The sequence below is a fragment of the Catharus ustulatus genome, chromosome 28, assembly GCF_009819885.2.
Source record: "Catharus ustulatus isolate bCatUst1 chromosome 28, bCatUst1.pri.v2, whole genome shotgun sequence".
NCBI classification, from domain to species: domain Eukaryota; kingdom Metazoa; phylum Chordata; class Aves; order Passeriformes; family Turdidae; genus Catharus; species Catharus ustulatus.
Window position 1 is genome coordinate 2977827 of NC_046248.1, and position 12818 is coordinate 2990644.

The window sequence follows — 12818 nt, forward strand, 5'->3', positions numbered from 1 at the left end:
AATAACTTACAAAAAATATTTTCCTTTGAAATATCAGGAAATACACAATGTCATTAGTCCAAGGGGAGACTTCTGCACCGTGAAGCCAACAATCAAACCCAGAGCATTTTAATAGTTCTGTGTGTTAGGGCTAAAAATAACCAAGTCTATTGCAGGATTATATTTTTCCCCTCAGTTCAAAGGTAAAATTGTGCTTCAAAATTTTTGAAGGAATTGGGACAGTGGTGGGGGGTGGTGTTCAAAGATTTGACAACAGTTATGAAGGGGGAGGGAATTTAGGGGTTTTGGCTGGGGAGAAGGGGCCTGTTGTACCTCAGTTTTTATCTCAGCAAGTTTGGCAGTCTCAAACAGAGTCACCCACGGTGGCAGCACCACCAAATAATAAATAATAATTTGAATAAACAGAGCCCTGAGCCCAGATCCTGTTCCCAAGGGTGCTGCTCTCTCCATTGAAGGGGACTGGGAACTGCTCCAGGGTGGCTTTTCACACCAGCTCTGCAGTAGCAGAAAAGGGCTGGGGCTGAAGGATACACTCCAGTCAAATGGGAAATGCACTAAAATCACCTCTTAGCATCCACTCCCTAGTTTGAAGCAGTTTTATTTTTTGAGAGTGGAAATTTGCCTTTATATAGGAGCACCCTTTAGAGAATTTTACATCTAATGCTCACAGGAACCAAATTAGGGCTAAACAGGCCCAAGATCTGGATGCCTGTTATGGTGTTTGGCCCCAGCAATCTCATTAAACCCCGGTTCCAAATATTTTAGCATTTTTAGAGAACCATATGCCCATCCAGGATCAGAGGTGAGCTGCTCCTGTCCCTCCATCCCACTCTGGGCCCTTAAAAGAAAGATGGGCACAAACCTTTTAGCAGGGCTAGGACAAGGGTTGATGGTTTTAAACTCAAAGAGGATATATGAGATATAAAGACTTTTTTTTTTCCAAGGAGGGTGGTGTCACACTGGCACAGGTTGCCCAGAGAGGTGGGGGATACTCCATCCCTGGGAATGTTCCAGGCCAGCTGAAGGTGTCCCTGCCCCTGGCAGGGGTTGGACCAGAGGACTTTAAAGTCCCTTCCACCCCAGAGGAATGTCAGGGTGCCCCCCAAACTGAGGAAGGAAAAGGAGAGGGAAATCAGACAACAGTGATGCTTAAAGGGTTTGTTCTAACCTGCCTTGCTTTTCCCCCTCTCCAAACCCTTCCTGTCTTGTGCAGCGTAACAAACACTGATTAAAGTAGGTTTAAAATTAAGGGCTAAGGTGCCATCTCGGAAGGCAGCCGTCCCCTCCACGGCCAGAGAGCTGCTCAGGCTGTCACACACATGGCCACAAGGTCCGTGTTTCTCAGCAAAACCAGTCCCCCGTGGCTCTCAGCCTCTCCCAGGGCTGGCACACAGCCCCTGCTCGGTGCAGCCACATCCCACTCGGAGCCCGGCGCCGGGAGCTGGCAGTCCTGGCTTGCTGTGCTTTATTCTCCACCTCCGGAGCGTCTGCTCGTGCTCCGAGTCCGGGAGGAAGGGCAGGGGGGCCGGGCAGTTCGTGTATGCAGAGTTGCTTGGTTTTTCAGAAGGCTAAAAACTCGTGGGAGCTGGCAGAGGTCCTGGCTCCCGCCTGGCTGGATGTGAGGAACGTCCAGGCTGTGCATGAAGAAATCTTCTGCAAGAGACACGAGCAGCGTGGGTATCACCCCTGTGCCCCACTGCAGAGCAATCCTACAGCCCTGTCCCACTGCAGAGCATCCCAAAGCCCTGTCCCACTGCAGAGAATCCCACTGCAGAGCATCCCAATGCCCTGTCCCACTGCAGAGCATCCCACTGCAGAGCAATCCCACTGCAGAGCATCCCAAAGCCCTGTGTCACTGCAGATGCCATCCCAAAGCCCTGTCCCACTGCAGAGCCATCCCAAAGCCCTGTCCCCACTGCAGAGCATCCCACAGCCCTGCCCCACTGCAGATGCCATCGCACAGCCCTGTGTCACTGCAGAGCCATCCCACAGCCCTGCCCCACTGCAGATCCCAGAGTTGTCCTGCCTGGGAAATGAGGCTGGGGGAGCAGTGCTGCAGAGCTCCAGTTGATGCCTTGGGTTTAGCTTTTATATTTTTCCACAATCTCTGTTGCTTACTGTCTAACTGAAACTTCATGTGAGGTGTCAGTAAGTTCTCTTCTCAGGGTAGTGACAAAACAATTCCCTTCTAGCCAGAGAGTCAAGGACAACTGGTACCCAAAAATCAGAAACACCAGCGAGGGAAAGGGGGCTGAGACTTCATAGCCTGGGGCTGTGCTTGGATAATTGACCCCAAGATGTAGATGAACCAAAACTTATAAAAGTGTAAAGACTCAAGACCAGGATCCATCTTGGATTTGATTTGGGTGTAGCCCCAGCCAGGCTCTTGCACTGCCCAAGGTGGATCCTTTCAATAAATATCTATTTCATTCCTTTTGCTCTGCCTAGCCTCTGTTCCAGCTCAGCCTTTCCAGGCATCACAGCCCCTCTGCAAAGCCTCTCCCTGGCACACAGAACCTGCTGCAGGCTCTCCTGCTGCCCTGCCAAGGGCTCCACCCTGCCTCCCCCAGGGAAGGGGACAGAAGGGAGCTCAGTGCAGGTGAAAGTTCATCACTGCTGAGCAAACCTTCCCCCTTCCTGCTCCTGCTTCTCAGCAGCCTCCTCTCCCTCCAGGCCTGGTTCTGCATTCCACTGAAAGGGAGTTGTGCATTTATATTTCCCATAATAATGAAGGACAGCTCCACAGGCTGGGTGCAGATCCATGTGAATAGCTCGTCCTTGCTGCAAGCCAACTGCAGAAACAGCCAGGGCATGAACAAATACAGACCAGCCATCAGTGTGTGTGTCCTTTCCTTCTTTCCACTGGAAAAGATGCCCCATGCTCTCCTCAGGTGAACAAACACCTCAGCTGGGGTTTCATCCACACCTTCCCACACTCTCTGTGGCTTCAGTGTGGGTCTAAATTAAATATTTCCCTCAGGAAAGCTTCTGCCTGACCAAAAATATTTTTGCTGGTACTGCTTTAGCTTTCCTCAGGTGTTTGCAGGTGGATGAATCCACACCTGTGCTTTACCTATATAAAAGTTAATAAGGCAACCTGATTTAGACAAGGATTTTTCTTAATGGTGCAACTTCTTTTCTCCTTGCATTTTTCTTCCCCTCAACCTCTCAGCAGATATTTTTGTCTTAAAAAAGGGAGATTAATGAATGGTCTTGAGAAATTTAGCATTAAGGGAAGGTCAGGGTTGTGAAAAATGGAAATGAAACAGCACATTTAGAAGTTTTTATCTTTCTCCTGCCCTTGTGTAGCTTCTCAGTGCTGTTAGAAACACGTGCTCTTACCTGGAGTTGGTCTCTGCACAGTCAGATTTCCACATTGGGATCTGTGAATCCTTTCTTGCCCTCATTCACCAGCACAGGCTTCTCTGTCCTTGTGTGCCAGACTAAAATCTGAAGAAGCCAGCAGAAGTCATTAGCTGCACCTCTCCAGTGCACTAACAAATATTCCTGCACATTAAATCAATAGTGCAATTTAACCAGCCACCCTGGAGCCTAATGGTGCATCCACCGCTGAGAGGGGCTTTGCATAAACCTTCATTTAGGCAGAGCTGCTGCTCTGCAGAATGCACAGTGCACAGAAATTACCCATTTTACAGTGTGCTGTCGTGGGACATTAACCTGCTCCTTCCATGTAGTTATCGAGCGGCTCCCTCCAAAGGCTCATCAGCCTTCCAATGGGCTAAGGCAGCTCCCTCCCAGCCAGGAATCACATTCCTCACTCTGCTTCTTGCTTAGCACCTTCCACCTCAGCCTGTGGAGTCACTCAGAGGGGAAATGCAAATTCCTGACATTTAGGGCACCACCAGCTCTTCCCATCACCATCCCAGCCTTTGGCTGGGGGAAAGAAAACCTGAATTCTTCAGCACAGCCCTGAAAATCCATTACTGGGGAGCAGGCATCACTTCTCTTTTCACTTTTAAATCCTTTCCAGACCCTGAAAACCACGAGAGTGTCACTGAGCCGGGAAGGACTCACTGCTGCTGCAGTGCTGTTGCTGCCTCAGAGCTGCTTCCAGAATCCTCCCTTCTTCCCATGAGCTCTGGGCTGCACACACCCTCTCAGAGCCCAGCATTACCCTGGGGATCCCCCAGAACCCCCTCCCCAATCCCTTTGGAATGCTGGCCCCATAGAGCCACCCCCTGTTCTGTCCCAGGTATTGAAACCCCTCTTCATTCTGCTTGAAACAGAGCTGGAGCTTCTCCCAAAAGCTTCTCCCAAAAGCTTCCCCTGGTGTTGGCAGCGAAGCTGCACAGAGATCAACATCTGTGGAGGAGAGCTGGCAAAATCTGAGGTGCTTGAGTATTTCAGGGGGGCTGTTCTAGGAAATTGTTTCTGCTTGCTGTGCTCAGACAGTTCTGGAAGCTGCTTAAAAGACTCAATTACACTCACTGCTTCCCCCCAGAATGGGGTTGCTGTAGCTTTATCCTCTCCAAGCAGGTTTCTGCTCCCCCTCACCTGTGCCTGGCTGTTTGCCACCTCGTGGGGTTTCCCTCTGGTTGCCATGACAATCCCCTGCACACCAAATCCTGCCTTCCTGAAAAACCAGGCCACGTTCTGCTTCTAAGGGATGAACAAAGCACCTTTCAAACCCTCCTGGTTCAAGCAGAGCACCTTCCCCCACCTTCCCAAGGAGCTTGTTTGACCAAATCCATCTCTGATGTGAGCAGTCACCCCCTGCATGGAGCTTAAATCTCTGCTAATTCTGAACCAGTAGAGACCAACTGCTGGCTGGAGTGGGTCCAGAATTCCATTTCATCATCCCCCAGAAGCACTTCAGAGCCTGCTCATCAAAGTCACCCTCGATTCCAGCCCTGCTCTCCCCACGGCTGCAATTACTGCGCCGCTTGCCTGGGAAAAGGCAAAACCCAGCAGGGCTCAGGAGCGGCTCTCAGGGCTCTGCAAGGATGGGGAGAGGATAAACCAGGTGCTGGAGAAATCCTGCAGCCAGTTCTCCTCTTCAGGGAGAGCCCTTTGCGCTCCTGGCACTGCACACCCAGCCCTGCTGGTGCCCAGGGACTCGCTCACACTGAACAGCTCCAACCCCACACCCCAACCCCACAACTCCACATCAGCAGTGCTCTCCCTCAACTGGGTGCCACTTCTGCCCTGTTAAAGCCAAGTGCCAAAAAAGGCAGATTAAACGAGCTAAAATGGACCCATTTGCAGAGTTTGCAGCTCGATACAGCAGCTTTTTCCATTTTTCATGCTGTGCTCTTTAACGTGGGAGGTAGATCACCATTTAGTACAGAAACATTTGCTTTTTCTTTCAGCCAGTGCTTGTTTTTTTCAACAAGCAGCGTGTTTTATGCCTCAGAGAAGCTTTGGCTCTCTCACAAGAGACCAAACAGTGAAGGAGACCAAATATCTGACTTTTCCTAAGCAGTGGTTTCATACAGATCACCCGAGGGACTCCCCTTTAAAAATACCACTGCAAAACCCTTCCACTCATTTACAGCCTGCCACTTGGAGTCACAGGACTCAAAACAGATCTAGGAGATCACAAGGCTTCATCCCCACAGCAGAACAATTCACTGTCTCCCAACAGGAGATTTAAAAAGCAAACAGAAGAGATTGACCCACAGTGGGAGGGAATCACCAGGTTTCCAGCACACAGAACCTCCCAGGAGGGATTCAGGAATTGTTTGGAATGGGAAAAGAAGAGACACCAGGCTGAAAGGGCAGCTCTGCTCCCTGTTCTGACAATAAAATGTTCCCCCAGCTGTGACATTAATGTCTCTGCTTTACTCCTCCCTGACAGAGATCAGTGCAGATTGTTCCCCTGGGTGCTCATAGAAAATGGGGAGCAGAATATCCCCCCTTCCATCACAGGAATGCCAAATCTCAGAGCTCCCTCCTGTGCCAAGGGATTGGAGAGAGGATGGTTTGGTTTGGGGATGTGGGGAAATGCACAAACAGCAGAATTCCAAATACAGGGAATGGAACCCTGGTAAAGCCCTGTCTCATTACAGCTCCAGGATAAACCAACCCTTCCCTCCTCATAAGGAGGGATAACTTTCCCTTCAGCAGCTAATACCAACTTTCTTTACTTTCTCCTTCATTTTGGGCAGTTCCCAAATCCAAGAAAACAAGCAGGATATGTGATCTTTGGCCTAAACTTCAGCTTTTTGCAGGAGTGTGTGTTTGTGGGCTGAATCCTGATCAATATTACCAGCAGTGCTCACAGGGAAGGCAGCATTTTTGGAGAACAGATGTCTGTGCTTATCTTACACATTCCTCTGATCCCTCCTTAATGACTCTGTCTAAGCACATCATAATTTTTAATGTAAATCTCCCTGCAAAGCAGGTGTGTGGTTATGTTTAACAGAAGCAAAGCATGACAAGTGCTGGGAGCACAGGGGAGAGAGGAGCCTGTGCTTTGATCTCAGGGTCACAGGACCCCAGACCACAGCTGGCTTTGGTCTTCTCTGCTGCTGGCCCAGACTCTTCTCCTGGTGAAATGGGTGAGTAAAAAACAGAAATGGAGATTTCCAGGGAAATGGAGGCTGCTGGTGCTGGCTGAAGCAGAAAGGCAGAGCCCAACCTGCAAAGCTGCACTCAGAGCCTGCCAGGAGCAGGCAGCATTCAGCTCACAACAAGGACCCTTGTGAGCTCTCCCCAGCCCAGCCAAGAAAAGGAACTCAGTCTGCTTCTGATGCTGGGCAGCAATCCCTGCTTCCCCCCTTCCCTGGCCTGTGTCACAGCCCTGCCTGTTTCCTCCTGCCTGGAAACAACATTTTCCTTCCTCTCCTTCCTCCAGGGCTGTCATTTCCCACCCCAGCCCTTCAGCACAGCTTTCCAACAGGTATTTATTTACAGCAGGGACAATGGACCAAAGACTGAATAACTGGCCATGGAGTAAACACCCCTAATCCTCTGTACACAGTGTAAAAGCATCCTGTCCATCTCTCCTGCCTGTTGGAAACACATTTATTTCCACACACTGCCCAGGAACAAGGATCTCATTTTAATCCAATCTCCCTTCCCAGTCTTGGGAGGCTGGTTGGATTATTTGTCCAGCAATAGCTGTAAGCACAGAAATGTGGATTCAGAAAGGCACAGCAGGTATCAGATAAAAACCAGACTTGCTCCTTCCCCTTGGCTCCTCCTCCTTATTCCTGGATTCCTTGTGAGAGCACTGCTGAACATTCACATTCCTGGGTTTTTTCCATGGCTTTAGAGCAGTGCACATGGAAATCAGGCAAAGGGTAGCAGTCACATTTTCTTTCCTATCCTGAAAAGGATGGAGACCTGGATCCAACACTGGGGCTGTTGGCAATAACAACTTTGCAATAAAAGAACAATTCTGTTGGGGTAATTAAGCAATAAAGACTCTGTAAATCAGACTGGCTGATGTTTATAACAAAGGTGTGAGAGAGCCACACAGTGGTCTCTGATCTCAGAGAGACCCCAGCACACCTCCAGTATTTAGGGAATCCTCTCAGAAAGCTTCAAAGCCCTTGACAGCACCTCTGTGGCTGATGGGCTGTGATTGATGCCTGTCACTCTAACCAGCTTTGTCTCATGGTGTCTCCCACGCTCCCTGTCAGCCCAGACAGATTCATCTCTCCTCTCAGGCTGGGAAGTCTTCAGCAGAAGAACCATCAGTGGTTTCTGTGCTCTTTTAGCACACGGGGTCCTGCCCCCTGACCCAGCAATGTGTACAGGCAGCATTGATCAGCCAGCTGACAGCAGGAAAATCCCTCCCAAATGGAGCTCCCTGGAAGCCTCCTGGAGCTCAGAGCAATATCCCAGGCACTAAAACATCTCTGGATTATCTCTGATCCAGGTTTTTGTGGGCACCTACAGCACAGATACTGCACAGATGTCAGGAGGGAGAAGACAGCTTGGCAGCAAGGCAGAGAATGTGTGAGCAGCCCTTGCCTGCAGCCAGGACAGGCTGTGGCTGTTCCTCCTGGATTCCAGCTCACACAGAGCCAAACCCCAGCGTGGCACAGCACTCAAACCCCCACCTGGGAATTCACATTCAATAATTGACATTTCACCCATGCAATTCCCTGGTCCAGCAAGGCCACAGCAAAACCCACCTTGAAAGTAATAGTTTTTAGGGGTAATGTAAGAAAGAACCATTTCAGGGGAGGGAAGAATGTACTTCAAGGCTTATGCAAGCACCAGCCTGCAACCAAGAGATGAGGTGGCCCCAACACATTTTAGTGCATAATCCCCCATTCCCAGCTCCAATGAAATGGGGATGTGCTCCCTCCAAACACAGAGGAGCAGCCTGGAGGAGGCTGAGGGGAGGCTCAGAGCAATCTGCAATTTCTTCATGAGGGGCAGTGGATGGACAGGCACTGATCCCTCTTCTTTCTGTTGAGAACCCAGGGAATGGCTGGAGCTGTGTCAGGGCAGGGTCAGGTTGGGTATCAGGGAAAGGTTCTTCCCCCAGAGGGTGCTGGGCACTGCCCAGGCTGCCCAGGGAATGGGCACAGCCCTGAGGCTGCCACAGCTCCAAGAGGGGTTGGACAGCATTGCCAGGGATGCCCAGGGTGGGATTGTTGGGGCAGGAGCTGGATGATCCCTGTGGATCCCAGAGCTCCAGGAGGGGTTAGACACCACTCCCAAGGATAGTCAGGGTGGGATTGTTGGGCCAGGAGTTGGACTGGATGATCCTTGTGGGTCCCAGAGCTCCAGGAGGGGTTGGACACTGCTCCCAGGGTTGCTCAGTTTGGGATTGTTGGGGCAGGAGCTGGATGATCCTTGTGGATCCCAGAGCTCCAGGATTGCTTGGACAGCATTGCCAGGGACGCACAGGGTGGGATTGTTGGGCCAGGAGTTGGACTGGATGATCCTTGTGGATCCCAGAGCTCCAGGAAGGGTTGGACACCGCTCCCAGAGATGCTCAGGGTGGAATTGTAGGAGCAGGAGTTGGACTGGATGATCCTTGTGGATCCCAGAGCTCCAGGAAGGGTTGGACACCGCTCCCAGGGATGCTCAGGGTGGAATTGTAGGGGCAGGAGTTGGACTGGATGATTCTTGTGGGTCCCAGAGCTCCAGGAGTGTTTGGACAGCATTGCCAGGGACACCCAGTGTGGGAGTGTTGGGCCAGGAGTTGGACTGGGTGATCCTTGTGGATCCCAGAGCTCCAGGAGGGGTTGGACACCGCTCCCAGGGATGTTCAGGGTGGGATTTGAGGTGTCTGTGGATGATCCTTGTGGATCCCAGAGCTCCAGGAGGGGTTGGACACTGCTCCCAGGGATACTCAGTGTGGGATTGTTGGGGCAGGAGTTGGACTGGATGATCCTTGTGGGTCTCAGAGCTCCAGGAGGGGTTGGACACTGCTCCCAGGGTTGCTCGGTTTGGGATTGTTGGGGCAGGACCTGGATGATCCTCGTGGGTCCCTTTTCACTCAGGACATTCTGTGGCTCTGTGAGGTGACAGAACGATGGGGAACACCAGACTTTCCTGCCCCTCTGCCCCCTGAGCACACCCAGCCGGACGGGCGCGTACCTTGGTGCAGTTGGCGGCCTTGGGCTCGAGGTCGCTGAGGGTGACGAGCTCGCGGAGCAGGCTGCTCTCCTGGTAGCCGCCCTTGACGCCGCGCAGTTTGAAGTAGGCCTGGGAGCGCTGCAGGATGAGGCGCAGGTTGACGGCGAAGCCGGCCATGTCGATGGCGAAGGGCCGGTGCGGGTCGAACACGGTTTTCCAGCCGTACACCTTCCCCGCCGCGTTCACCTTGGGAGACTCGTAGCGCAGGCCGCCCACGAAGGCCACGGGCCACACCGACACCTTCCTGGTGCTGCGCATCTGGGGGGACAGGGACACGGTGAGAACCTGGGGTACAATGACACCCAGGGCACAGGGACACGGTGAGACCCCGGGGTACAATGACACCCAGGGCACAGGGACACGGTGAGAACCTGGGGCACAGGGACAGGCTGAACCCCCCTGAGCCCCCCGGGGCACAGGGACAGGCTGAGACCCCTGGGGCACAGGGACACGGTGAGAACCTGGGGCACAGGGACACGGTGAGAACCCGGGGTACAATGACACCCAGGGCACAGGGACACGGTGAGACCCTCGGGCACAGGGACACGGTGAGATCCTGGAGCACAGGGGCATGGTGAGAACCTGGGGTACAATGACACCCAGGGCACAGGGACACAGTGAGACCCTCGGGCACAGGGACATGGTGAGATCCTGGGGTACAATGACACCCAGGGCACATGGACATGGTGAGACCCTGGGCACAGGGACATGGTGAGACCCTGGGGCACAGGGACATGGTGAGACCCTGGGGCACAATGACACCCAGGGCACAGGGACACGGTGAGACCCCGGGCACAGGGACACACTGAGATCCCTGGGGTACAGGGACAGGCTGAGACCCTCGGGCACAGGGACATGGTGAGATCCTGGGGCACAGGGACACTGTGAGACCGTGGGGCACAGGGACACGGTGAGACCCTGGGGCACAGGGACACGGTGAGACCCTGGGGCACAGGGACACGGTGAGACCCTGGGGCACAGGGACAGGCTGAACCCCCCTGAGCCCCCCGGGGCACAAGGACAGGCTGAGACCCCTGGGGCACAGGGACACGGTGAGAACCCGGGGTACAATGACACCCAGGGCACAGGGACACGGTGAGACCCCGGGCACAGGGACACGGTGAGAACCTGGGGCACAGGGACAGGCTGAGACCCCTGGGGCACAGGGACACAGTGAGACCCCGGGCACAGGGACACCCAGGGTACAGGGACAGGCTGAGACCCCAGGGACACGGTGAGAACCCGGGGTACAATGACACCCAGGGCACAGGGACACGGTGAGATCCCGGGGCACAGGGACACCCAGGGTACAGGGACAGGCTCCTGAGCACCCCAGGGCACAGGGACACGCTGAGACCCCTGGGGCACAGGGACACACTGAGCCCCTCTGAGCCCCCCTGCACACAGGGACACCCGGGGCACAGGGACACGCTGAGACCCCCTAAGCATCCCGGGGCACAGGGACACGCTGAGCACCCCCAGGGCACAGGGACACCCAGGGCACAGGGACACTCTGAGCCCCCTGAGCCCCTCTGAGCACAGGGACACACTGAGGCCCCCGGGCACCAGGGATGCTTTGAGTGCCGCTCACCCCCAGCACCCTGCCCTGCTCCCTGGCAGGCTCAGCCTCCTGCTCCGTGCTCAGCTCGCTCTCTTAGATCAGGGATCTCCCAGAGCTAATCTCATCACTGCTAATTACTGCAAACGAGAGCAGAAGAGCTCTGGCACTTGCCCTTCTGCATTATACAGCTGCGAACGGCAGCCCCTGTCCACAGGGAACAATAATGTGTGTCTCCTGCATTTCACAGCACATTTCCTTGGCTCAGTGACCTTAACTGCACAGACATATCTGAGAGGAGAAGCCTCTACGAGCACAGCACACGAGTGAATGAAGGAACCCTTTCTGCTTTATTCATGTGAGGAGTCTCTCTCAAGATGCTGCCAGAGCCAGCCTCAAAGGGGACGGGGGAAGAAAGAAATTCAGTCTGAATTCACTTTCAGCTTTCAAAGCGAGTGTATTCCTGTGGCTGTGCAAGCTAAAGTGAGAGCCATTGGGGAAGGGAAAGAGGCATGTATGAGGAAATAAATAGGAGATGCCTGGTATGAAAACTGGCAGCTGGTGGGGAAGGAAGCAATCCTCCTTTCTTGTCCCTTGCTGCAAGAGTTTGGCCTCAAGAGAGTGAGGGAACAAGTGATTTCTGAGCTGGAAGCCAGGTGAGGTACCTGGCACTGTAAGACCATTTAAACCTGCTCATTTAGAGCCCCAGCTGGACTGGAACAAAGAGCAAAGGTGGGAAAGCTTCCCCTGCTCAAGCCCAACCAGATTGTCAGGACATGCTGAAATTCAACCCTGGAGCTGCAAACTTCCAGGGGGAGATCTCAGCCCCTCTGCCTGCTGATAGCAGCCTGGGGGACACCCATGCTGAGTGCTGGAATAGGAATTGCTCCAGGGGAAAAGCTGCACATGTCTCCTGGCACAGAGACATCCCTCACCCAGGCAGTGCACGGAGGGCTCTGCTTTTCCAGGAGGGAAAGCAAAATCTCTGACAAACTCCTGCTCCTGTGTGTGCAGCAAGGCAGAGACACACACAGAGAACATCTCTGAACGAGATGTCCTGGCAGGGCTGTGGCTGTGCTGACACAGCTCAGAGGTGGCTCTGACAGGGCTCTGCTGCCTCAGCTGGGCTCGGGGCAGCCACGGAATTTAACCCTGGCATGGGAGCAGGCAAAGGCAAGCTGCAGGGAACAAAAGGCATCCCTCAAATAACAGCAGACAGGAATTAACAGACAGCCAGGTGGTGGAGGAGGAAGGTGGATAGCATCAGATCAGCTGGAAGTCTGGGATGAGCGAGGAAGGAGGATGGCTGAGGTTTCTTTGCATGTCGGACAGCAGGGGATGTTCCAGCCCTAACAAGGCTCCCCACAGGGAAGGCAGCTCCTCATTAGCTCCCCTTGCATGGAAGCTGCCTGCTGATCACACACCACAGACAAACCGGGATTCCCATTGCTTCCCACGGGATGCTTTGACTCTGGGAACACACACAGGGTAACGGAGCTCCAGAGAAAACCAGAGTGAGTACAGCCAGGACTAATCCAGAACTCAGGAGAGGACATGCCCAGCATCTCTCACTCCTCCCCAGGCTCATCATCCCCCCAGCAAGCCCAATGTGGTGGCTTGCAAAGGTTTGGACCATTTAAATTCAGCCTGTTTCGCCTTCCTCCCAATCCCATCTCACATCACAGAACCAAAACCC

General features: G+C 53.4%; 1 protein-coding gene across 6 annotated transcripts in view; it reads right to left on the reverse strand.

The window, feature by feature from the left end:
* Positions 1–1143: 1143 nt before the first annotated feature.
* B3GAT1 (beta-1,3-glucuronyltransferase 1) overlaps positions 1144–12818 on the reverse strand; it is a 33689-nt gene continuing 22014 nt past the window's right edge. For all 6 annotated transcript variants that reach the window (XM_033081869.2, XM_033081868.1, XM_033081867.1 and 3 more), the window contains 3 exons: positions 9526–9822; positions 3343–3450; positions 1144–1653 (listed from right to left, as the gene is read on the reverse strand). In XM_033081869.2, the coding sequence (XP_032937760.1) occupies positions 3364–3450; positions 9526–9822 (384 nt within the window). In that variant the 3' untranslated portion in view covers positions 1144–1653; positions 3343–3363. The remainder of the gene's footprint in view (positions 1654–3342; positions 3451–9525; positions 9823–12818) is intronic.